This window comes from Peromyscus maniculatus, chromosome 1, assembly GCF_049852395.1.
Source record: "Peromyscus maniculatus bairdii isolate BWxNUB_F1_BW_parent chromosome 1, HU_Pman_BW_mat_3.1, whole genome shotgun sequence".
NCBI classification, from domain to species: domain Eukaryota; kingdom Metazoa; phylum Chordata; class Mammalia; order Rodentia; family Cricetidae; genus Peromyscus; species Peromyscus maniculatus.
The window spans coordinates 74,392,737-74,420,488 of NC_134852.1; the positions used below are offsets into that span (position 1 = coordinate 74,392,737).

Sequence of the window (27,752 nt, forward strand, 5' to 3'; positions counted from 1 at the left end):
AATACATTTAACAATTTTTTATGAACCCAAGTCAGCAACTCAAACAGCAATTTTAAAAACCAACCATTCTAACACAATATAACTCAAGTTATACAAATTTGATACATGTTATAAAATGACAATAGGAAAATATTAAAGTCTGTTTTATATTATTAAGTTGCTGTTTCTGTAAGAGTAGAAAAGTTGTGTGGTTTTAAAAATCCACAGGTGACAATACACAATGGTCTTGAATCTGAGCTGAGGTGTTTCAGGCATAATTTCATCAGCACCAGCTGATGTGACAGCATGTATAGTGTCTCTGTGTGTGTGTGTGTGTGTGTGTGTGTGTGTGTGTGTGTGCGTGTGCGCGCGCGCACGCACGCGCGCGCGCTATGTTCTGAACCAGGCTGCAGTGAAGCTGTGCAGTGTGTGCAGTGTGTTCTGAACCAGGCTGCAGTGAAGCTGTGCAGTGTGTGCAGTGTGTTCTGAACCAGGCTGCAGTGAAGCTGTGCAGTGTGTGCAGTGTGTTCTGAACCAGGCTGCAGTGAAGCTGTGCAGTGTGTGCTGTGTGTTCTGAACCAGGCTGCAGTGAAGCTGTGCAGTGTGTGCTGTGTGTTCTGAACCAGGCTGCAGTGAAGCTGTGCAGTGTGTGCTGTGTGTTCTGAACCAGGCTGCAGTGAAGCTGTGCAGTGTGTGCTGTGTGTTCTGAACCAGGCTGCAGTGAAGCTGTGCAGTGTGTGCTGTGTGTTCTGAACCAGGCTGCAGTGAAGCTGTGCAGTGTGTTCTGAACCAGGCTGCAGTGAAGCTGTGCAGTGTGTGCAGTGTGTTCTGAACCAGGCTGCAGTGAAGCTGTGCAGTGTGTTCTGAACCAGGCTGCAGTGAAGCAGTGATGCAACACAGGCTAGCACCGATAAACACCACAGATTCACTGTGCAATTAATTTTTAGTTGTTCAGAAGCCCTTTAACTGTTGCCAATTTTTCAAAACGTCTATCTACATTCAGTTATGTAACCCAATCAGGCTCATGACACGCAGTTTAAGGAGCTGAAACTTAAAAATATAGGTTTATCTCCAGCAGTTCTGAAAACTGAGAATAAAAGATGAAGGAACTAGCAGACCCAGTGCCAGAAGCACCCACTCCATGGTTTGCAGAGGCATGTCTTCTCACGGTATCTGCCCGAGAGGAGAGGAAGCACAGCCCTGCATATCTCTTCTCATACAGGCCCTGAGGCCATTTATGAGGGCCCCACCCAATGACCTCATTGCCTCCCAAACCCCGAACCCTAACACCACTATCTTGGGGGTTGGGATTTCAATACAAGACTGGGTCAGAAGCACAAATATACAGTTCAGACATGTCACCCCTGTCTAAGATGTGGGTCCATCTGATATTTCAAGTGTCGGCTGTGTTTGCTATGTCCCTGTGTACAGCACTTGTGCAGTGGTGAGTACTGCCATTTAGTCTTAGTGGGATTTGAAGGTAAATACTGCTTTCTTAAGTGTTTCAAGTGTGCTTAAAATAACTTTCATGATTTGGGCACAGATCCCTCTTTATATATTTTAACTCTGTCTTATCTGACAACTCACCTTTCCCGAGACTGGGTTTCACCAGTTTCACCTTGGTGATGAATTAGTATGGACTGCTTGGCCTTTGAAGCCACATGACTATGTCATGATGTTTTGTCAACAGAATTTCCCTTAAGCAGGATGAAATATCTATCATGTCTTCTCATGCACTTTGTCTTTAACCCCTATTTGTCAAATAAGAATATTAAATCCATCTTTCATTTTACACACATGACTTTCAAATGTCTCTACTTTCAACCATAGGATCACCTTGATTAAAATCCACCTTTGGTTGATATCTGATAGTTTGATTTTGATTTGCGTTATGGCCCAGTTTTGTCTAAGGGAAAATTATTCAAGGCTACTTGTGGTTAGTGGCTTTTAACTAATGGCTGCTTTCCTATTATTTGTCCTTTTGCCATACTCCCTCAAATTTTGGGAGAAAGAAACTTTCCATTGCCCTGGAGGTTCAGTATCGGAGACCTGTGGGCTGAAGTAACAAAGACAGATTAGCAGGAGCAAACAGATTCTTATTCATAGATGCATGAGCACACAGGAAAATGTGACTTTCCAAATAACCCAAGCTGAGCAGTGATTCAGCAAGCTGCAAGGGGAAGAAAAGGCTTCCATGGAAGAACACGTGAGTTTACAGATGAGAGGAGAAAACCGAGTTGGTGATGTCTGTTTATGCAGCACCAAGTGACCTTCCCTGACTTCTTCATAGACACCAAAACTTCACTGAAAAGGGATCCAGAGAGCTTGCTCCCAAAGGCGTGTGCCTTCAGCCACAGAGGAGGTTCACAAGGCTTTCTGTACCAGTTGAATGTCAGGTGGCTTTAGTTTAAAATCATCTTTAGGGCCAGGGCAAAGCTCAGTGGTACAGCATGTGCCCAGACTAAGGAAGGCCCTGGGATCCATCACCAGCACCATCCAAACGAAAACAACAATAATAACAAAATCAGTCACCTTCAATTACTTCTGTGGTCCAAGTAGATTGAGGTATTTAGACTTCATTTTGCTCTTGCTGCATTTTTTACTGTTTTTTCTTCAACATCTAATGGTCTGAAAAGCACAACACTGCTTCTGCTCCTCACATAGCTACTCCAGCACTAAACACAGATATTAACCTGAACATTTCTCACTTACACATCTAACTAGGACCTGTCTATCATACAGAAATCAGAGAAGCTCATCTGTAAACTTCCACTGTTACCTGTTATTCCTAATCTCTTGTTGACCTAAAGCTCTAAGTCAATATTTGCACTTAAATATATGTCAGGCATTTAGATTTCATTATGACTCAGTGTTCTCTTTGCTAACATCTGCTCATAGTATATGTGCTATGGTTTTGTGAATGAAAGTTTCTCAAAAGACCACCACACCTTTCAGTGAATCTTCAGCAAGGCTGGTTAACCAACTGGAATTTCCACGACTGTGCAGGGTTTGAAATGCTCCAGATTCAGAGCCAAATTCTATGGGGCTATCTTCAGTCCTTTTAACGGCCATTTATTGCCCTCCTCTATAATTGAGCTTATTAAACTAACATTATTAATCTAATATTACATCCATTGGAATGCATGAACAGACTCTCTTAGCTTCCAATCAACCAAGAAACTAAGAATGCTGTCAGGCTAGGAGGTGGTGGCTGCACGCCTTTAATCCCAGCACACGGGAGGCAGGGGAAGGCAGATCTCTGTGAGTTTGAGGCCAGTCTGAGCTACAGAGTGAGTTCCAGGAAAGGCGCCAAAGCTAGAGCACCTCTGTCTTGAAAAACAAAAACAAACAAACAAAAAAAGAATGCTGTCAGATAATGTCAGAGGCCTATGACAGAGTTCCCCTGGTCTGTGTTAACCCACCCATCTAGTATTCCACCAATGTATGTAAAGAGCGCCTTGATTTATAACTTTGCTCTGTCCTATGACTATAAAAACCTTATGAAACTGTTACTACATTGGAACATGAACTTTGGGGTAATCTAGACCTGTGTTCCCAGGCTATGGTCATTCATATTTGGCTCCAGGGCAAATGATCTTATGATCTTTGAAGTAAAAGTTGTCTTTAGATATTTATCTTCTTTGAAACTTACATCAAAATTTAATTTAGTTCCCATTATAGCAATATTAGCAACAGGAAAAGGTGGGACTGTGTGTGTGTTAGTGCGTGCGTGCGTGCGTGCGTGCGTGTGTGCGCGTGTGCGTGTGTGTGTGTGTGTGTGTGTGTGTGTGTGTGTGTGTGTGTGTGTGTCCATATACATGTAGAGATCAGAGAACAACTCAAGTGTTGTTCCTTGGGTATCACCCACCATTTTTGGAGAGACTAAGTCTCTCACTGACATAGAACTTGGAAAATGGCTGGGCTGGCTTGCTGTCTCCGCTCCCCAGTGCTGAGATTACAAGCACATGCAACTACACACAGACTCTCACGTGGGTTGTGGGAACTGAACTCAGGTCCTCACGTTTGTAAAGTAACAACTGTATCTACTGAGCCATCTCCCCAGCCTCCAGACTGGACTTTTAAGAGTTTAGGTTAACAGACCTCAATCCCCATGACAGTATAAGTGCCACTCTTGCCAGAAGAGTGGACTCAACACTGGGACTGTCTCACTGCCCCTTAAATACCCACTCTCCTCCTCCTCTTCTTTCTCTTCTTCCTTCCCCTCCTCCTCTTTCTCCTCATCCCAATTCCCTCTTCCTCCTCCCCCTCTTGTACTCAGGAGTTTATTCCTATTCTCTTTAAGTTCTTTGAGGTATTTGTTCATGCAGTCTTTAAATTTCTTGAATTATTTGGTCATTTTATGATTATTCTTTTAAATTCAGTGTCTGGAGGTTCTTCCAAGTCATTCTCATTGGAGAACATTTCTACGGGGCTGGCGGGTTTAGGGGCCCATATTGTCTTGGCTTTACACAGTGTTTGTGTTTTTGCAATGGAATGTAGGCAAGTGGCCTTATTTTGTTGGCTAAGTGTTTAACGCAAGATTCTATCCTGCCTCTGTTGAGTAAAGTGTGATTTTGTTTGTGTTGCTGCCCAAGTCTGATTAATTTCAAAGCAGGTATCAAGAGTTGGTAGGACAGTCTTTCAGCCACTCAGGGTTGATTGATGACTGGAGGGATGAGGTAACGTGATTCCAATTCAATGATAATCAAGACAGCACATAGGTCTTCTTGGTGTGTCTCTGTGCTACCTGCACTATTTCTGAGAATGTGAGCCTAGTGGGAGACAGCAGCACCGGGGGCACTCACAAGGCTGCACAACTACCCAAGCTGTCAACTAGAGCAAGGACCAGAGATCGAGGACAGCACACAAGGCCGGGATCTAGGAAATTCACCAGGCTGGCCCAGGGAACAGGAAGGGCAACTCCACTTGGACCAGGCTTGGAGACTGGGGACAAAAAATGACATACATTCTACTCAGTAGCTTATAAAAATTTCTCCAAAACAGACAACACCCTGGACACAACCTCAACAATAAAATTGAAAAGAAGGAACTCTGTGCACCCTATCTCACAACAATGCAGAAGACCATTAAAAATCAACAGCAGAAGACTCTCCAGGAACAACATGAACTCATGAAGATTATTACTGAATGATGAATGAGTCAAAAATAATGAGAAAGAAATTTAAAAAGATCCTGGAACTAAATGAAAATGGAAACAATACAACAAAACCTTTGGGACATATTAAAAGCAGCCCCAATGGGGAAAGTTCTAGATTTAAGCACATACATTAAAAACCAGAGAGAGAACAAATAACAACTTAGTGATATGACACAAGAATTTGGAAAACAAAAACAAAACAATCCCAAATCAGGTAGACAGTAAGAAGTAAAAATCAGAGCAGAAATGAATGAAGTAGAAACAACAACAACAACAAAAATACAATGTATCAACAAATCTAAAAGCTGGTTTACAATAAACTAGATCAATAGACCTTTAGCGCAGGTAACAAAAACCAACCAACCAAACAAACAAACAAAGACTCATTAATAGAATCAGGGAAAAACACAACAGACACCACATACATTCAGAACACTATAAGGTAATAATTTAAAAACCTACATCCCTTTAAAAAATCTAAATAAATGGATAAATTTATAAATTCATCTCAACTACCAAAATTAATTAAGAAGAGATCAATAACAAACAGAGACCCACAACAGATAAGGGACTGAAACAGTAATAGAGTTTTCTGACAACCCCCCCCCAAAAAAAAACACACAACGATAACAACAAAAAAACACCCAGGCCCAGATGGATTCACAGCAGAATCCTACCAGAATTCCATAGAAAGGCTACAGCAAATAATTTTTAAATTACTCCAAAAAAATGGAAATTGAAGGAAAACTTCCAACCCCCTTTTATGAAGCCAGTATTTGGTATATATTTGGTATCTAATTAAGTAACAACACAACAACAAAAAGGAAATGACAGCCTAATATCTATGATGAATACAAATATAAAAATTACTGATAAAATACTTGCAAATCAAGTATATATTAAGAAGATCATCCACCATAATCAAGTTGGCTTTATTCTAGGGATGCAGGTATGGTTCAACATACATAGGTCAATAAATTTAATACATCATATAAATAGACTTAAAGCAAAAATTACATGATCATCTCAACAGATAAAGAAAAACCTTCGATATAATCCAGTATGGCTTCATGATAAAAGTCCAAGGCTGGGAGGAAAATATCTCAATGTAATAAAAGGTACATTTGAAAAACCCACAGCCAACATTATTCTAACAGAAAAAAATAAAGCAATCCCACTGAAATTCGGAATGAGACAGGGCTGTGTCCACTATGCTGACTCCTATCCAATATAGTGACTGAAGTCCTAGCTAGACTAATAAGACCATAGAATAAAATTAAAGAGATAAAGATAGGAAAAGAGAAAGTTAAATTATCCCTACTGGGATAAATTATTCCCACAGGTGATATTAAAGTCTTCTAGAAAATCATAATCAGGATATATTACGTGAGAAAAACTCCATTTTCAATAAAAATTAAAAAAAAACTTCTAGAAATGAACACTTTAAGCAAAATATAAGATACAAAACCAATATTTGTTCTAAATATGAATAACAAGCATGCTGAGTAAATGGAAACACTCCCACTCAGACAGACAGACACACACACACACACACACACACACACACACACACACACACACACACACAGGAAAAAGCCTACCTAAGAAGGGAAAAGACCTTTATAATACTCTGAGGAAAGAGCATGAGGAAGAAAGAAGATGGAAAGACCCCCCTTGTTTATGCATGAGGAGAATTCACATTGTGAAAATGACCATCCTATTAGAAGACGTTTATAGATTCAGTGAAATACCAATCAAAACCCCATCACAGAGATAGAAAAAAATCCTAAAATACATATTTTCATAGAAAGCGTTTATTACATTGAGGCATAGTCCCTTCAGTCCTACATGCTCTGGGACTTTTATCATGAAACATCCTAAAATTAATAAGGAAACACAAGAGACCTGGGATAGCCAAAGCAATCCCAGGCAGAAAGAATCACTGGAAGGATTACCCTATCAGATTTCAAGTTATATTTCAGAGCTTTGGAAATACAAACAGTATGGTACTGACACAAAAACAGATTTATAGTCCAATGGAACAAAATAGAAGACCCAAATGAGTACATTTATCTACAGCCAGCTGGTATTTGACAGAGATGACAAAAACATATCTTGAACAAGCTGGATGTCTACACACAGAAGAATGAAATTAGACACATATCTATCACCCTACACAAACACAACTCCAAATACCTCAAAGACTTCAGTGTGAAACCTGAAATGGCTGAAAGTGAAAGAAGAAAACAGGTAGTACACTCCATGGTAGAGGTGTAGGAAAGGACTTTTAATCAGGACTCCATTTGCCTATAAATTCTGGCCAACAATTATCAAATAGAACCTCATGAAACTAAAAAAAGAAAGTCCTTTACAGGTAAGGAAACAATTGATGGAGTAAAGAAGCCTGCATATTGTGAGAAAATCTTTGTTGGTCATACATGTAATGGAATAATATCCAGAATATACAAAGAACTCAAAAATCAAAGCATCAAAAAAAATAGTTAACACATTCAAAAAAATGGGTTATGGAGTTGAACAGAGATTTCTCAGTAGAAAAAAAAAATAAAAATGACTACGAAATAACTTTGAAAGTGTTTAACATTGCTAGCAATCAGAGAAATGCAAATAAAACTACTCTGAGGTTTCATCTTCCCCGGTCAGAATGGCTAATGTTAAGAACTGTTTTCTTAACATTAACAGCAAATGCGGCCCAGGGTGTAGGAAGGAGGGAACCCTCCTTTATTGTTGGTAGGACTGCAGATTGGTCCATACTATTGAAATCAGTGTGGACAATTCTGAAAAGACTAAAAGTAGATTGAGCATGTGACACAGCTATACGAGTCCTTGGCATATGCCCAAAGGACTCAATATCCTACTCTAGAGATACTTGCTCAGCTATGTCTGTTGTCTCTCTGGTCACAATAGCTAGGAAATATAAAATATCTAAATGTGTGAAACACCCCTTGGGATATATCAGCTTGGACCACTTCTGATCATGTAGCTAAGGTCCCAAGGTGGGGTAAGCCTGTCCCTCTGAAGCCACACCCTGTGGTCCAAAGCTCTCTATATTCTCCTTCCATGTGGGCAACTGATGCACAGATAGCTTATTGAGAGGCAGTGGAAATGTGTACAAGCTCCCACAGCAGGGAATTCTGCTCAAACTCTCACAGGGTAATTGGAGCTTGTCACCCCAAGTCCCATCACAGGAAGGCTCCTCGTTCACCAGGGATTGGGTCAAAAGTAAGGTAGGCACCAGAGGCTGAACAAGACTCATTATGAAGTGACAGTTGTGGAAATCCCACAGCAGCTCAGGAACAGGCTAGAGCCCCTTCTCCAGACAGAGAAGAACGGTGAACACAGTGCAGGCAGTGGCAGTGTGGAAATGTCACAGCAGCTTAGGAGGAGAGAAACGGTCCGCTCCTAGAATGAGAGGAAGGCTGAGGCAGGCAGGACTGTCCAGAGAAGGTGTCAGAATACAGACAGCTCGAAGGAGGAAGGAACACACACATTACTCTTTTTATTTTCAATTTTGACTTGATACATCAAAACCATACACATCTATTATATATTTCACATAATGTTTAAAGCAAAGTATGCATTGTTAGCATTTCAATTTTTTTTTTTTAACTTTGTGGTTAGAACATCTGTAATCATTTCTTCCAACTTTCTTGAAATGCACAGCCCTCTGCTATACTTTGGATATCACTATCACCCCCAAATCCGATTAATTAAAGTCTTCATGATATTAATGGGAAGAGGCGGACATTCTTAAGAGGTGGGTCCCACGGGAAGGTTTTAGATACTCTGACCTGCCCTTAAGGAGGACTGTGGGACCCCAGTGTGTCTGTGTTCTTCTTTATGTTTCCACCATGGTGTATGCCACCATAGGTTCAGTGCAGTGAGGTCAACTGACCATGGATTAAAACCTCCAATCCCACGAGCCACAGTAAACCTGTCCTCTTTTTATGTTGTGCGGGTATGTGTAGTGGTGTGAACGAGAATGGCTCCCATAGGCTCACATATTTGAATGCTTGGTCCCCAGCTGGTGGAACTGTTTGGGAAGGATTAGGAGGTGTGGCCCTGTTGGAGGAGGAAGTGTGTTACTGGTGGCTGACCACCAGTGGTTCATAAAAGCAACCATTTCCAGTTAGCTTTCTCTTTCTGCTTTGTGGCTGTGTCTCAAGATGAGAATTCTCAGTTACCACTCCAGTGCCAGGCCTGCCTGCCATGCTCCCTGCCATGATGGTCATGGAGGCAAAACCCCAAATAAACTTTTTCTTCTATAAGTTGCCTTGGTCATAGTGTCTTATCACAGCAATAGAAAAGTAACTAAGACAAATTGTTACAATGACAAAAAGAAAATAAGGAAACATATTTTACGATAATCAATACTCACCCTACTATGCAACTTAATTCATACAAGTTTGAAACCTAGGAGTTCTAAAAGTACACACACTTTACAGGCAGGACCAGGGATACAAACAGTAGTAAACTAGATGGTACACTATCAAAGAGCTAGCTGTGTGACTCTAGGAAAGGCACCATGCATCTCTGCACACCAGTGACCTCCCTTGAGGAGTAGGAATGAGCATGCCAACTTCATAGTCTAGGAAGAAAAAACTCCCTGGCATCAAGCAAGTGCCCAGTCGACTGGACTTGGCTCCAGTGTGCTGAAGTAGCAAGTCAAGACGGTAACCCGAGTTCAGCTGACAGACACCACAGAAACTTTTTGCAGGTGTGAAATAGGGCAGGCAGTGCTAAAAGTCTGCTACTCTGGTGTACACAGCAGCTTCCAGGCAGTCTACATTAGCTGGGGTCACAGGGGCAGGCGACAATGCCACTGACACACCTTTTTCTCCAAGTTACTGAGAGGCCAGAGAAGCCACATGGGCTCACTGCCATGAGCAAGGTGTGTACAGTCTGGACAAGGTCGCCTAATGGCTACCAGTTGGGAGCAAGATAGAAGGAAACTATGAAAAAGCACTTGTAACTTATTCAGAGCAAAGGAGAAATGGAACAGAAATTCTATGAAAAAGATTAGCCTCTCCCATTCCACTCACAGAGTCAGGACCCTGACCCACATCCACCCACCAGACAGAATCCATCCGCTTTCCCACGGACTATACTCATTTACTTTGCTATCAGTTTTCCTCCTCCTCCATCCTCTCCCTAACTCTCTCTCCAGTTGCTGACCTTATCTTACCACCCAATTCTGTTGGCCACATGGGTCCCTTCTATTCCTAGAATGGATCCAGGGGACATGTTCTTGTCTCAGAGCCATAAAAAATTTTAAATGACTGATACTTGCACAAATATAAATGGGACATTTGTCAAAGGTGACATTTAAGTCATTCATTGACAAGGGAACAGCAAGGTATTAAAAACAATTCTGATGCGCATCCAGAAAGGAGACTCATGCACAGTCATCCAGGAAAGCTCACTTGACCTCTGAAGAGAGGAATTCACCCAGGAGACAGAATCCATCTGCTTTCCCATGGACAATACTCATTGACTTGGCTAGCCGTTTTCCAGAACTTCCGGAGTTAACAGTATTCAGACAGGAACATGCATAGCCTACTACAGAAGCAGACAGCCAGCCAGCTGGTGCCGGGAACACACTAAGCCACGCTGTCAGTGGACCCTGGGTGTCTGTCTCGGCCTCCATTATCTCCGTATCTCTCACAAGCACTCTGGACAACCCTCTGGCTCTCTTTTCCCTCCTTGACACCATAGAACCTGCTGTTCCGTGAAACTCTCTACCCTGCCTGACTCCAGTCCCACTGTCTCTGTCCCTGCTCTTTTTCTGGGAGTACCTACAACCTGTCACATGCTCTCCACCGTTCTCTATGGGACAGGGACATGATCTGGTCTGACAAGGCTGCATCTTTGGTTCATCACACAATGTACAGTGGTAGTGTGGGGCCTTCACTCAGGATTGGCTCAACATGTCAACAAATGGAAAGCAAACATTATCAGCAGCCAGGGGAAGCTGTGGTGGGCCTTCTGGGAGATGAGTCTGGAGATGCTAACACAGATGGCTAGCTCCCTTCACTTCTGTAAAACATACCATTGCCTCCCATTCACACGGATTAGAAAGAGCACCCCCAGGAGATAGGAACAGTTGAAAATGCAGATACTCCAGCAACACAATGTTAACTCCTCCTTCTCAAAAGTCACAGTGGCAAAACTGCTCTTCAGGAGATTTCTGCTGCATCCTAGAACTGTCCTGGTAACTTCTGAGACATGCCCTGGAGCCTACGAGGGCTCAGCCCTGACTGGAGGGCTTTCTGCACTCATGGGCCAACCTCAGTTCTATTTCCAAATACCATGATTTAAGAAGTGTTAATTCCCATAACACTAAGTGGTCACTCCCTGAGATCCCATTTCACTTATGAACCTGTGTGGAACCTCTGTTCCCATGGTGGAACAGGAACCACCTACTAAGATGTAGACCTAGGCTTTCAGTTCTCTCTCTACCTCCCTTCTTTTTGCCTGCCTGAGAACACCCAGACCATCGCACCTCCTAAGAAGCCTCCTGACCACACACAATGCTTCACTCTGCTGCTGTCATCCCCACTGGAGGTCGAATTTGGGTCTATAGCCATGCTGGACCTTGAGGGTAGAGTTGGGAAAACAACATCGACAAGGTCCTGACAGCTGCCTCTCCAGAGGCTTTCGAGTCCGTGTACAGGGCAAGACTCTGTTCCAGGTTCCAGGGAGCTGGTAGCTTCGTACAAACCTCAGCCCCAGCTTCCCCAGAGCGATGTGAGACGGCCACACAGCACTTCCTAGTGAGTATGGCCCAGCTGCCCCTGTGCTGTTTGCTTTTCACATCCTTTCCCATCACACTCCTCCTCCGGCCCAGCACTTTTGGTATCACTCCCCAAATAAACCACACACACTGACATTCCAATCTTGAGTTCATTTCAGAAGAACCTCAGACTCTCCACAGGGGAGAAAACATTTTGTTCCAATGGTGTGTCATTCGTTAGCTCTATCAGGAGTCTTAACAGGCTGCAGCCCACAGACACATCTCCACAGGTTTGTCATCAACCAAGGGGGTCACGGGGACATGGGAAGAAAGATACTTGCCTACAGATGTGTGCAAACAGAGCTCCACACAATCTATGAAAGAGGTGTCTGACCGCCAGTGCTGTCCTCAAAATCAGAGCTGACAAACACATCTTTAAATACATTCATTAAACGTTTCTCATTAACCACAAACACTTTCTCTTACTAGGCAATTAAAAAAAGATTCCCAGGGAGGCTAAGCATGGGGCAGGGGCCACCTCCACGTCACCATACAGAATTCTCTTCTGTAAGACGACTTACTGACACCAGAAAGGCATCTAACTCTAGCCAAAAAGGGGGAACTGTGACAAGCCATCTATAATTGCCACTCACTTTGAGCTAGATTGTGTTCAGAAAAATCCTTGAACCGACGGCTCCAAATGAAGCAGAATAAAGTGATGGAGAAACGATTGGAACCAGCACCAGGCAGAGCTCTTATTAAAGCCCATCCTCTCCTCAACGCAGTCCAGCTGGCTGGCAGCACATCCCTGGGTTCCCATCCATCAAGAAAACGCATCAGCCCATTCTAGAAATGGTGTAGAGGTATCTGCTTTGCAGTGACCCAGCCTCTTTAAGCACAGAAACATGATCTCAATACCATCGTGTTATACGCCTGGACTCTTGACACCAAACTGGAACAAAAATTAGCCATGGTTGTGAGGCATCTCCAGATGCCCCTGTGTTAGCTCAAAGAATGGTGGCATTTTAACCTCTTTCTTTGGGAACAGCCATTACATCTTCATCCACGCATGGATCGACCACAGTATGGGCCCAACATAATATTCTTAGTGCCTGAAACAGGCAGAAAGTATTAAGCTTACCTCTCTCAAAATCCCCCATCATAAAATACCAAAAGGTCAAGGGTTTTACTGAAGACAAGCCTGGGCTTGCTATCTCTGCTGTTGATTTTTTGACTCTCTCATGATTTTTTTTTCTGAGTTGCTAATGTGATTTCTTTCCTTTGTTTCTCTTTTGCTCTTTTTTTTTTTTTATAGTGTATACATCTATGTATGTATTGGGGGGGTGACGCACGTGTCACATTACACGTGTAAAGATAAAAGGTAATTTCTGAAGAACAGTCAAGGGAAATGAAATCAGTCCACTTGGGCATGCAGGAAAGGCAGGCAGATGGCGAACTTGGGAGAAGAGCTATCACACACCAAAAGACGAAAATGGGTAAAACTCAGAAAGTTTTACTGAAGATCTGGTGTCAAAAGGACAAGAAGAGGCTGAACCAGTTTGCTCTGGGCAGTGGAATGGAGTGAGTGGCTGCTCTGGAACTTCTCTGTTCAGTCCCCACTTCTTACAGTACCCCCACCATCAAGCTGGGATACCTAGACCCGTGAAAAAGGACAGAGGAATAAAGCCAAGGTGGCATGGTCTTCAGCTCAAGCTCAGTCCAGAGCCGTGGCTGTCATCCCTGCCAGCTGCCCAGGCTAAGTGTGTGTCCTTCAACCCCAGTGACCACAGTCTGCCAATGTCACATGGAGCAAACACCCAAGCAGATGGTTCTGGTCAGGTCCAAGTATCACAAAAAATAATAGAGTAAGATTCTGAGATTTTTCAAGCCAGTCGGTTTGAGGTAGTTTGTTTTGTAGCACTAGGTAAATGACACAAGTCTATGGCTGGCTTAAACAAAAGTCTCTGTGATCTGTGCATCTTACATTCTGGTTGTGTGGGAATAAAAGCCAGAGAGCTAGCAGCTGATTCATCATGGAACTTGTACATCCCACTTCATGAGTTACTTTTGTGTTGCAGTGACCAAAAGACCTGACAGAAACAACTTAAGGGAGGAGCTATTTCTTTCAGCTCACAGTCTCAGAAGGTTCAGTTCCTGGCTGTTTGGGCCCATGAGACTGAACAGAATATCATGCGTTCGGGGTCTTCTGGTAGAGGGCAGTTGTTCATGTTACAGGGGACCAGTAAGCAAAGACAGTAGGCAGGAAGTGACAAGAGATACTATAACCTGAAGGACCCCCTCCCAGTGACATACTTCTTTCAGTTAGGCTCACTTCTCAAAGTCTCCAGAATTTCCCATAACAGTACCACCAGCTGTAGAGCAAGCTTTCAACATATGAGTCTGTGTTAGACATTTCAGATTCAAACAATAACATTAACTGCTTAGAAAACCGAAAGCAGAAATTGTGGTGGCCCCTCTCAACTCCACGAGGGACCCTGATGATATGATCAACAGTCACATGGAGAAAAGAACAGGGAAGCTGCTAAAGTGTGTCATCCAAGCAGAATTCTAGACTATGGTTTGTGTTCTGAAGGGGAGCCTGGTGCCATGTCAGGTGGAAGCTGCTCTATCTGTGCTCCTTGAAATTAATTCTATAGACTAATTAGTAACTCTTCATTAGCCAGAAGATTGGGATCACCAAACATGTCATGATTTAGAGTTAACAGTCGTACACACAGCCATAAAACCATCTCTCATTGCCCCATTTGAAATTCTACTACATTAAAAAGTATACTCATACTTTTCAGATAAAACTCATCAGAACTACAAAACAGTTTTAGTTGATAGATGACATCATCATCCTCCCACTTATAAACACACAACTGCCACTGAATGTTGGTACTGAATATCCTCCCTTTGCAGAGGGCCCCACTAGGGATGCTGCATGCATTACAGAAATTTCCTTACAAACTCTCAATTGTTTTTCCACACATTTTTACCTTGAAATTCTAAAACTCCAGTACCTGGAAATGTGACTGTATTTAGAGGCAGGCCCAGAAAACATCAACTAAAGAGTAAGATGTGGAGTTGCATGCTTGTAATCCCAGCATTTAAAAAGTGGAAGCAGAAGGTTACAGGTTCTAGGAAAGTCTTCACTATATAGCAAGAACCCAACACATACGCGCGCGCGTGCGCACGCGCACGCACACACACAAGTCACTTATCCTTTAAAATCATTAGCACACAAATATCTACTGATTAAGCAGTGGCCTTAAAAGATGGCACCATTCCACAGCAGACCTGGAATATCAGTGCAGTCTCCAGGAAATGGATGACCTGACCCTCAGTTGCTTCACCCACTCAATAAAGGACCACTCATTCTGACCTTGGACATCACACAAAGTCAGTTTTCTGAACCTTAAGAAGCAGACAGTGGCACAAATGAGGAGGTGGTTTTCCTTTAGAGGCACATTCAGTCATTCAAGGGAAAGGCAGAAACAATGAAATTTGTGAATACAAGAAACTGAACCTGGATGTCCAGGCTCCTCGAAGTAGGAAATACAAGTGGAACATATCAGCTGCCCAGGCAATTCTCTGAGGGATCACTGAGCAGTGGTGGACGGTCAGTGTCCTGAATCAGGATTACCTGGGTTCCTCTCTTTACCCAGACAGAAGCAAAGGTGTAAGATCTTTAGGATCCTTCGCCTTTGCATGACATCATACTGGCCATCCTGTTTAGAACAGAGATGTTCAAAGTTCTCTTACCAAGCCACACAGCTGTGATAAGGAATTCCACTGCTTCTAGAACTTAAGCCTGCCTAGAAACTTGCTTTTTGGTCATCTGGTCTGCAAATCACATTGCCTTGAATTACAAATGAATCCTTTAAATTTTTGCCCGCAAGATAAAAACATGACTGCCATCAATATCATCCTACTCTTACAGATCTTCCTCAGCCTGTGCACATGCTTCTGTGAGAAGCATGCTCTGCAGGAACTCAGTCAAAGTGCAGCAGATATCTAGTGTGCAATGGGGAACAAGTCAGATGAGAGCCTAGGTCTAAACTGTTGTCTGCAGTGCACACGCTGTTTGGCACCTTCCGCTGCGGATTGTAATGGCTGTCATTCAGATACTAAGGTACTGCTTCAAGAATGCTTTACATTCCTGTAAGTGGAGAACAATCTTATGTATCCATAGTGCAGTCCCTGGCACCTCTGGTAGCAGGTGGGACAACCTGAATTTACATGCAAATACAGCAAATACCAGCAGAGGGACAGAGCAGCCTCCCAGAGACCTGCCCACTTGGAAAGTCTCACAAGGAGCAATGGCTCCAAATTAAAGATAACACAGCCAGCTTTTCTGTAAAATGCTCAAATATGCTTTATTGCTCTATGCATGCAAGGGAAGATCATTTCCCATCTGTCAGATGCGCTTACCTGTTATAGAGGAGAATGTCTGGTTTCCAAATCTGGCCATCTGGGAAACGAACATTCTTCACTCCCGGGTACTCGGACATGTTCCACTGCAAATAGTGATCTGTCCAAGACTGACAAAGATCGAGCATTAGCAGTATGCTGTCCCCAGTTTACTTCTATTTCTCGTGAGAAATTACTAGGAAAGTTCAAAGCCAAGAGTTCAGACATTATTCTACAACTGAGCTGGTATCTATAAAGTGTGAGGAAACTGAGAATTAAATAATCCCTTCTAAAATGATCTAGAATAGCATAAAAATCACATTTGGGGACCTGCTGTCACCATGACCACATTCAGATGGTGGCATTAAAGCTAATTCCGACTCACTGCACACCCCTAGGCTTAGGCTTCTCCTCCTTCAGTAGACGGGTTGCTTCTAGGCAAATGAACAATGGTTCTGCTTTCAAAGTTTTCCCTGAAAGGGCATTTTGAAAAAAAATAATAAATTCATTTATTCCAACTGGAAATAAAACCAAGCTATAGAAATGTCAGCCATTTGTTTTCATAAAAGCAGAACCACTCAGAACTTCTGAGGGCACACTTAAACATGATTTCTGACTTTGTCTTATGGACAGTTCTTTATTAATTAAATTATTTATCTTACTTCTCAACTGCAGCCTCTCCTCCCACTCCCACCCCACTCCTCCCCTCCACTCTCCCCAACCCACCCCCCCTGTAATCGCTCAGAAAGGGGCAGGCCTCCTATGGGCTTCAGCAAAGCATGGCATATCAAGCTGCCATAAGATGAAGCACCTCCCCCTGTATTCAGGCTGGGCAAGCCAATCCAGTATGAAGAATAGATTCCCAAGTGCCAGCCAAAGCACCAGGGACAGCCCTGTTTCCACATATAGACCAAGCAACACAACTGTCACATATATGCAGAGGGCCTAGGTCAGTCCCATGCAGGTTCCCTTGTTATTGGTTTAGACTCTGAGTTCCCATGAGCCAGGCTAGTGGTTTCTGTGGGTTTTCCTGCAATGTTCCTGACCCCCCTGTTTCCTACAATTCCTCCTCCCTCTCCTCAGAGGACTGTCCAAGTGCAGCGCAATGTTTGGTCATGGGTCTCTGAATCTGCCTTCATCAGTCACTGGAATAAAGTCTCTCTGATGACAAACAGGATAGTCAGCAATCTGATCACAAGGGATGGCCAGTTCAGGCTAGGCATCCACTCCTGCCAGGAGTCTTAGCTGGGGTCATCCTTGTAGACTCCTGGAAGTTTCCCTTGGACTTCTACTGGACTCCATAAAATCTCTCTTTCTAAAAGTCATCTCTCTCAGCATGGGCAGTGCTTTTGATACTACAAGCTGACACCTCAAACTCTGGGCCTCAGCAGTAGAACACAAACACAGGGATGAGAACCCAGGAACATTCATAAGTACAGCAACTTGGGGCCAGGCCCTATGGAGTCATCTCCACCCCCAGGAAGGCCTACAATCCTTGCTCCAATAACCAGGTACCTCCAGCCATTCCCAGGGCCAAGACTATAGAGATACCACAGGCAGAGTCTCCTACTACTGACAGGCCACCAGCCTTGCCCCATTAGGTCTCAGGGCTGGCAGCAAAGGACCCACCAACTCTGTATGTGTCTCTGTTGACATTCATGTGGCAAGATCCAGACTTTCCAGGATTTAGGAAAGTGCTATACCTCCACTGAGAACCAGAGTGCCCCCCATAATCAAACATATTCTCATTTGTGCCCTGAAACTTAGTCAAATTATTTATGCTAAGACACATATAAATGCTACGATTGTATAGCAATCTCCATTTGATTTCTGACCACGTGTTCAGATAAAACAATATTTAAGCCAAAGGAACCAAACTGTCAGAGCTACTGGACTTGGAATACACAGATAAGCATTGTGGATCTAAAGCTACTTATTATGGCAATGAAGAGCCATGGACAGATCTCAAAGGTCTAACCATCCTCTGGAGGACAGGCAGTGTTCTACAGTCTACTTCAGAACTGGAATAATTTGATGTCAGAGAATAGGGGCTATTAACAACTAGGGACACCTCAGCAAACAAGGATGTTACATTAACTCAGCATGCAGCAGCATCACTGGGACATTAACACCTCTCCTGCAGGGGTCCACAGTTGATGAGATTTATGGGGAGTGGAACACTGAGGAAGTTCTGGCCTGGTTCAAGTGGTCTGCTGGGAGCTCCTGGAGAGCAGCCAAACCATGTTTGTAACAGCCTGCTCCATCTGGATGTGCTTGGCTCTATGTTCCCCTTCATTTCTCTCTCCTGCTTTGGTATCAACACACTTCCATCTTCTACTTCACCTGGGATGCTGCTCTGAGTTAATCATTGTGACCATTATTGTGACCAAGGGGGCAAGGTTTCCAAGAACCTCCTTTAAAGGCATGCTGCCATGACGGACAAGGACCCATCTCCTAAGCCCGAGGGCATGATGACCGGAGGAGTTGGGAAGTGAGGGGATGGGATCACCTAGTTGTTCAAACTTAAGACCACTACAGGGACCAGGTCAGAGTTGCCTCACACCACCCATCTTGCCCACATCCCTTGGCTTCTGAGCATACTCAGCTGAGGGTACTACCCAGTCTTGTGGCAGGTGATATCACTGCTATTTTGTTTGCTCAGCATTGTTTGTGTGCCTCCTAGCTCACCACAATCCAAGCACGTCAATGTGATGGTAGAAAAAAAGCTCCGACAGCTCTGGATTTAAGTTGGTCAGTGAGTCAAGACTCAATTGTATCATCAGACCTCAAGTAAATGAATCCTTGGGCTGTCTCGGGGCTGGTTCTGCAAAAGTTCTCTCTGTACTACAAGCCTTCCACCATAGCAACACAGAACAGATGCAGTCTCTGAAAGTGATGATCTGTGCATGCTACTCTCCCCGATGTCAAAACCAACCTGACCTACCGGGCAGTGAGGAGGAATGGCTGCAAAAACAGATCTGGGCTGTGAGAAATGTGCTGGGAGAACGTAGGGGCTGAATTATCTTCTAGGGTAAAATGAGACCACAGCATCAAGGCAAAATCATGGGGTCCTCATAGGCAAGCAACAAATGATGGATTTAGAAAATAATGCTTTCATTTTACAGAATACCACAGGACACAGCGCTACAGTATCTCCAATATCTGAGATACAAACAATGGTATAAAAAGCATGGGAGATGTGGGAGGCGTGCTAGCACAACATAGGAGTTGAAAAATGGACCTTAAGCTGCCTATTGGGAGGCTTCCTAGGGAAAAACATGTGGAATGAGGTCCTGGCAGTCTGGTTCTAGCAGGAATGGATGTGTGTTCTCAAAGCATTTTCTGCCACTCAGATCTTGGGCCTGTGGGGATAGGAGCCCAAGGCGTATTTCTCTATGGATAGCACCTGGCAACCTTTCAACATGGCAGCTCCTGAGAAACCACATGAATGAACCAAAGACATCAAGGCCCAGAATGAAAAGTGTGTGGGTTGTACAGTGGCAGAGGGAAGGGGAGGTGGTAATGCAGGATGCTCCTCTGTGGCAACAACTCCTTACACAACTCTGACGCCTCAGCCCTCTATGAGCCCGTCTTGAGTTTGCAGGGAACTTTTATTTAAATGTGTGTGTGTCTAAACATGGCACGAAAGCAGGGCTGGGCAGAGCCAGGCAGGTGAAATACCCTCACTTGCAGTTCTTGGTCAAGGGAGTCCAAGACATGCCCAAATCAATATAGATTATCGATGGTGCTCTTGATTGCTTCCCAGAACATGAATGTAAAATGCAGATCTGAAGATACCACCCACTTTAATTGGATATGGGACTTAGAGGAATCAAGCTAGAGTCAACCTGGAAGCCTCCTCTTTGAAGACTAGCTCTCATAGTTTATGAAGGTGCTATGCAAGCATCCAAGGAAGAAAAGCAATCAGCAGTTCTGCCCCACTATAAAGGCTGGGAACCACAATAATAACCAACAAGGCAAGATGGCCCCCATTGGTAAAACAGTGACACTAAAGATATAAGAGTAACCAAGAGCTCTATAATTAGACTAAAGGCCCCTTCAAGAAGAGGAAATCCATGCCTGGTACTGTAAACCCAGCCAGCAACGCATGGCTAGTGAGGTCACAGACCCTCAAGAAAAGTCTACAAATACCTCTTGTCTAAACTGCTATACTTTCAACTGCATTCTAAACACTTCTCCTCATCCTCAGAAATAAGTATAGATCTCATCCCTCATCAAAGCAGCTTCTTTGTGAAGCACACAGACCATCACAGAAACCCACAACTAGCCCAAAGGGAGAGAACAACTGGTGCTGGTATTTCTAACCCCAAATGATAACACCTACAGCACAACCCCTAAGGCTCAGGGAACATCACCGAAGATGAGGCAGGAATATTTACACCACTCACTGCCATGCCAACACAGATGGGGGAAATCCCAGGGAAGCGTTTATCTAATTATTCTTTATCAACAAAAAGTCGGGAGTCAGATATTGGGGTAAGAACCCGAATGAACAGAGAAGTGGCAGCCCCATGCTGCCTGAGAGAGAGACAGCCAGTCAGCCCCATGTTAGGTTCTCTAACCACCAGTGGTCTGCCCTAAACACACATACACAGATGAGCAACAATAAAGGGACCCAGTAAGTTTCCTTTGTTCTCTCTCTTCCTCCCTCTCTCAACCTCCCTGGGTGTGTAGGAGTGTGTGTGTGTGTGTGTGTGTGTGTGTGTGTAATAACTAAAAGATAAGAAAAAGGTCAATAATTTCAAGAGGACTGGGAGAGGACACAGGAGATGTTAGAGGAGGAAAGACTAGAAATGATATAAATATACAATACCAATGCATGAAATTCTCAAAAAACATATATATTTAGAAATAAAATAGTTTTGTTTCCTTTAAAAATACATTGCAATAAAATAAAAACACACTTGGTTTTCTTGGCATAGAGCGCCTCAAACTCTTATAACTAACTGAGTGACAGAAATGTCTTTTGCTAAAGGGGTCCATCTGAGCTTATGCTAAAATAGCAGCTTTGGGGTCTGAACTAACTCCCCACAGTCTCAGGAAGAACGCTGGACCCCATGAAGGCAAACTGCTTGATCAGAGAGAGGGAATGTCCAACCCCATCTCCTCCTCCAGTCCGGAATTAGGAGGTGGGGTTGGGGCTGGAGGGAGACAAACTTCCTAACAAACAGCAGGGAAGTTTCAGGTGAGTGTGCTCACCAGGGGCACAGAAGTGTGGCATGTCCTGAGAGGCAGGGGAATACCAAACTCAACACCAGCCATAGTACCTCTTGCACACCAGCTTCTGAGCTTCATCCTTAGGAACAAACACAAGCAAATGCGTACCTCAAAGAGTTGGCCATCTTAGGAAGGTACTGAACCCAAGGCTGTAGAAACCCTGACGTCAGAGTCCGTGCGATGAGTACAGGGCACCACGTTTGCCGGGCACCACATTTGCAACGTGTTTCTGAAGTAGGAACAGCCTCGTGGGACACAGTCCTTGAGCTTGCGGATTCAGATATTACCTCAAGGTGGACAATGTCAGAACTGAATTAAATGGATATCCAGCTGAGTTAGAGAATTGCTCTTGGTATTAAAAATTACATCACATAATTGGTGTCAGAAAACATCACCCAATTTGAGAGAAAATTCTTCTGATGAAGTATTTTGATCTCAAAGGAAGAACATGAGTCCCTTCTACCCTTTCCTGATGACTTTTTTTTTTGTCTCTGTGATGCTCAATGTCACCCACTCTGTCCCAGTTGCAGTCCAGCACTGAGCAGCCCACTCGGGGCGAATGTGTAAACACAATGTGTGGTATTTCTGCTCCACAGATAATAAATGCAGAAAATTAAAAGGGAAGCAGTTTAGAACTAATTATGGTTTACAATCTAATATTCTGTGATGTGAAGGCTATTATTACTATAATTAGAATTAGGAGTCTAAAAATAGAGAGTAAGTACAGAAAGATGGGGAAATCTGAAGGCAAAATGGCTGATATTCCAGAGAAGAGGGGGAGGATTATAAAAAGCAAATGCAGGAATCTGGAAGGTTCCAGCATTTCTACAGACGCTGAAATGCCCTCTGTCATATCTCCTCACGAATTAGATCAAAGCTGTCTAACAGTCTCCCAAAAGCAAAATCTCTGCAGGAGGAATCTACGAGCAGCTTCCTCCCAGGCTAGGCAGAGACTCAGATCAGCGACTCTGTACTCTTTAGGCTGTTGGAATAATCGCAATCATGTGAAATGAAAGACGCCTGGGGACAGGGATAACAAAATCTGCAAGGGGTAGGTCAAGAAGAATTCCATTTTTAAAAAACTTCAGTGACTCTGCCATTTTGACTGGATTGAAAAATCTATAATTTGCAGAAAATTGACTTCAGAGTTGAAACACCCTGGAGAGAAGATTATGTGGATCAGATTTCAGAACAGAACTCAGTGAAATGAAGCTTCGGGAACTAAAACCCGATGCTGAAATCCATTCCCTGACTATCCATCTGTCTCCTGCCTCACTACAGCAGCCCTCACTCCTGCCCTGCCAGCTCTCCTGGGAACTCTGGGCCTGCTACCTTCAGGATCAAGCTTCATTCTTGAACATGTCCAAGTAGGTCAGGCCAAGCGGGTGAGTGGCCAGGGAACACAGAAATAAGAATCAATGGATGGCTGTTATCAATTGTCCCAAAGACGCTCCCAAGCCTGCCCTTGGTGACACGCAAGGCCCCAGTGTCCATCCTGCAACTAGGACTTAATCAAAGCAATGTCAGGTTGAGGCAAGGGTACAGAGACATGGGTTTTCATTTCTTAACTGTTTATATTTGTTTTAAACCCGAGATTCTTGGGGAGCCTTGAAAACGCTGTGGAGAGGCACTGTCATAGCCCTCTACCACCACCACTGTCATCACCCAGTCTTCTAAGGGCACAAAGCTGCCTAAGCAGAGGCTTACCTGGGTAGGCTTCACTGACACAGGGACACACAGTAGTGCCAGCATTGCCCATCTTCCCTTTAGAAGAGTTAGGCCTCTCTGTCTTCCATTTTGATAAGGCAGGACTGTTCCCATCTGTGACCTCCACTGTATACCTACCCATTCTTACAATATTCTGGAGAAACATTTGGACTTGCTATGATAACCATTAAATAAACATCAATCGACACATAACTGCACTTATTTATATGTATAGTGTGCTAACACACTACATGTATATAATGTACAATGATCAAACCAGGGTAATTAGCATCCCATCTCTTCAAACATTTATCATCCCCCAGTGCTTAACCTTTTCTTTAAATGAGTTAATTACACAGCCTGATTATAAATGGCTGAAAGAGGAAATGTGGCTAATACATTTCTAAGTGCTCTCCCGTGGCTGTGGTCAATGCCTTCCACAGAGTAGGCACTCCCAGTGGTGAGTTCAATAGATAAATGGGATTTTAAAAGTGAAACTCTATACATTTCTGCAAATGCAGCTCTTAATTAGAACTAAGCTGTGCTTCAAAGAAATCTGAAGTTCTCTAGTGATAGCCTTCAGAGAGCAGGTGTTTATTTATGGAATATCTGAGCTCAGTACTGTAATAGTCCTGCTGTAATTTTCCTGGAAACCAGCTCACTTTAAAATCACATGCCATGTCTGAGACATTACTGGAAAGCAATGAAGTTTTGAGGGCCAGGGAGGTGGGCATAGGTACAGATAACTGTCCATCTGTCCATGGCACATCTTTCTCTCTGTAGAATGGCATGGTGGGGTATAATTCCAGCACTTGAGGAATTAAAACAGGAGAATAACCTCAAGTTCAATGCCACCCTTAGCTACACAGCAGGCACCTAGCCAACCATGGCCACAGAGAAAGATATGTTGAAAGATATGTGGGGGGGAGGATGGGTAGGATGGGTTAGGAAGGAAGGAAGGAAGGGAGGAAGGAAGGAAGGAAGGAAGGGAGGGAGGGAGGGAGGGAGGGAGGGAGGGAGGGAGGGAGGGAGGGAGGGAGGGAGGGAGGGAGGGAGAAAGGAAGGAAGGAAGGAAGGAAGGAAGGAAGGAAGGAAGGAAGGAAGGAAGGAAGGAAGGAAGGAAGGAAGGAAGGAAGGTGTCAACAGCTGTTTTGTTCCTCACAGGTCCCAGGGAAACAGCCATCAACTTCAAGAGTTGCCAGAACTTAACTAACACACAGCATCCCATTGTGATGTAAGAGGAGTTGACTTTATTTTGAATCAACTTAGTCCCCCTGCCCAGGTTAATGTAGAATTTTGGGTTTGTTCATTCCTTCAACAAAGGTTATTCAATGACTATTGCCAGTCAAGGCAGTGAGCTAGGATCTGGAGGAACATACAGTGGGGCTCAACCTTAGCACATGAGAGTTGCTAGTCAGCGGCAAGGGAGAGACCTGAATGCAAGGAGCAAATGGACAAGTGGGTACCAGACATGTCAGAGGGGAAGAAGTTTATTAGAGGAAAGGAGCAGCAAAGAGAATAAATTGGGGGCTGCAATACAGCTCAGTAGCAGAACATCTGTCTACCATGCTCTTCTGTTCACAACAGTGAAAAGAGGTGGGGGAGGGGTGATAAACATCATAGACTGAATATAGCCTGATAAGAAGCATCTCAAGAGGTGGTGTTTGGGAAGACAACAAAAGAGAGCAAGGGAACCCAGCAACTGGCTTTCTAGGTAGGGAGAGCCGTGCATGCAAAATCCCAGAAGGTCATTTGTGAGCAACAGGTGTGGATGACATCAAGACAGTGGGAACAGATGAAGGAAGAAGAGCTCGGAAGCAATGTAAGAGAAGATACAAGCCAGGAAGGTAACCTCACCGGGCTTCAGCTGAGCTCATCCAAGCAGCCCAGAGCCTCGGAAGGGGCAGGATCTGGGTCTGGAGGCATTCATTTCCATTTAGGTCACTCTGGCTTCCGTGCTGAGAACAGACACAACTAGGGGAGAAGTAGGGATGAATAGGCTGGCTGGCTGGCTGTAAGACTACACTGATGGAGGCGAGAAAGGCAGCCACAACGGGGGAAGCCATGAGCTGGTGGACGACGGTTAGATGCAGGATGTTTTGAAAGTTGAGCTACCAGAAGTTTTTCAACACGAAAGGCTCAGGGTGATACTGGGATCCCTGGCCTGAGAGGATGTGCTGCCATTTGGCCAGAGTAAGATGACTGCGAAGAGGGGAGGGATGAGAACCCTGGAGGATGCAGCTGGCATTCCCAGACATCATGTATCCCGGCATACACAAAGGAGGCCAGGAGAGGGGCACCCCTGGGCATGTGGTTGTTTTAACGCCTGCAGGGGACTGTCTCCAAAGCTCCACACTATTACTAGATAGTGAGAGCCCTCAGTGAGAAGGCTCTTCTGGAGCTGAGTGCACCTCCAGCACCCGTTTTAACCTCTCAACTACACATGGATTCCTTAGAAACCTCACCTGCCAAGGGCCACCTCTGTTCCACTGTTACTTCTCCTGCCGCTATACTACAAGAAAGACAAGCTCAAGCACTGGGCCGAGCTCTGGGAGTCATGCTGAAGAGAAGGAGGAGAAATCACATGACCAAGGGGGATGGGGTGGGTCAAGCTCATAACAGGGAAACCCACAGAGACAGGTGACCCAGGTCGTGGGAGATCACGGTCTCTAGACTGACAGCTAGGGAGCCTGGATGGGACTGACCTAAACCCTCTGTATGTGGGTGATAGTTGTTTAGCTTGGTTTGTTTGTGGCCCCTAGTAGTGGGACCAAGAACTGTCCCTGGAGCATGAGCCGGCTTTTTGGAACCTATTCCGTATGAAGGGATGCCTTGTTCAGCCTTGATGCCTGGGGGAGGAGCTTGGTCCTGCCTCAACTTCATGTGCCATGCTTTGTTGACTCCCATGGGAGGCCTTACCCTTTCTGAGGAGTGGATGGGAGGTGGGGGTAAAAAGGAGGTTGGGGGAAGGAATTGGATGAGATGAAGGAAGGGAAACTGTGGTTGGTATATAAAATAAATTAAAAAAATTTTTTTTTAAAAAAAGGAAAGACAGGCTTCCCTCAACTTACCCCAATTCCTACTTTTATTCAACTGACTCAAGAATCATGCATGGGGCCAACCCACAGCACTGGTGCATGTTAATTATCAGTAGAATACAACATTATTCTTGGCAAATAACCTGGTAAGTTCAAGGAACTAAGAAACATGGCTGCACAAAGACTGATCATTTCCAACTCTGCAGGTCCCTTCATCTGTAATAAGGCAGTGATAGAACCAAGGGCCGCAACTTCATTGGTCACCCATTTCTAGAAATAAAAGAAATTGGTCACCTGTGGATGTATAAGTCAATTTAAAACCAAGTGTCATGTTTGACAAACAAGAATTTCCAATCTGAACTTTGTAATCCATCTCACGCTGGTGAATTATATACCAATAGTAGCATCCTTAAATCAATTCAGAAGAACTTTTTTTAATGTATTATGGCCTACAGGAATGATGCTACATAAATATTTACATGTGAGAGAAATCCAAGTAGAGTATTTAATGAAGGAGTTTCAAATATAAAATTGTGCAATGGGACAAAATTCTAATTAAAAAGAAGCACTAGAAATGCAAGTGTACAAACAGGCATGGTGATGCTTGCCTGCATTCCCAGAGCCTGAGATGGTAAAGCAGGAGGACTGGGAGTTCAAAGCCAGCCTGAACCACATAGCAAGGCCAGGTCTTAAAAAGAAAGAAAAGAGAAAAAACAAAGTGAAAAGAAAGAAGCTAAAAGAGAAGGAGGAAGATAGGAAAAGAAAGAGGGGGAAGAGAAGCAAGAAATGAAGATATAAAGAGGAAAGGAGACCGTGTAAAATATACGAGAGACGGGGAGCTGTGTTTATAAGAATTACATGTGCACAGAATCACAGTGGCATGAAGATTCCACCTAAAATAGAGGCCGACACTCTTAAACTCAGATTCCAATATTTACACTTTGATGGAACTTAAATTTTACAGTTAAATAATTTAGATTAGAAATATGCATGTCAAATTAAAAATTCAAGCATAAAATACAAGTTGAATATCCTTTATCTAAAATGCTAGCACCGAGGTGTTTGGGGGCTCGGGAGATTGGGGATTTTGGAGCAGTTTGCATAGATTTTGCTAGATGAGCATACTCAATCTGAAAATCCCAAAGCTTCAGAATCTGAAACATCCTGAGTGTCACTTTGGCAATCAAAATGTTTTGTGCTTCAGAGTATTTTCTGACTGTGGACTTCCAAATCACTGTATTCGATTCTCTGTATCCTTTCAAGAGGACTCTAGAGCATGGAGTGTGAACACCCCGGCTAAGGATCCCTCAGCCTTCTTCAAACATGCAGCTCTGGAGAATTCAGACAATGGGAGAGGCGCTTATGAGCTAGGGAGCAGCTACAACACAGGCCATCAGTCTCTAGGCGTGGCCCCGCATCTGATTATTTATCTCTGGCATGGGATGTTTTGGAATGCCCTAGAAACATC

General features: G+C 43.9%; 1 protein-coding gene across 2 annotated transcripts in view; it reads right to left on the minus strand.

Annotated features, from left to right (window-relative positions):
- The window catches only part of LOC102923597 (neuronal acetylcholine receptor subunit alpha-7), a 119,745-nt gene that overhangs the window by 42,042 nt on the left and 49,951 nt on the right, over window positions 1–27,752 (minus strand). For both annotated transcript variants that reach the window (XM_076544102.1, XM_042277451.2), the window contains one exon: window positions 16,323–16,432. In XM_076544102.1, the coding sequence (XP_076400217.1) occupies window positions 16,323–16,432 (110 nt within the window). The remainder of the gene's footprint in view (window positions 1–16,322; window positions 16,433–27,752) is intronic.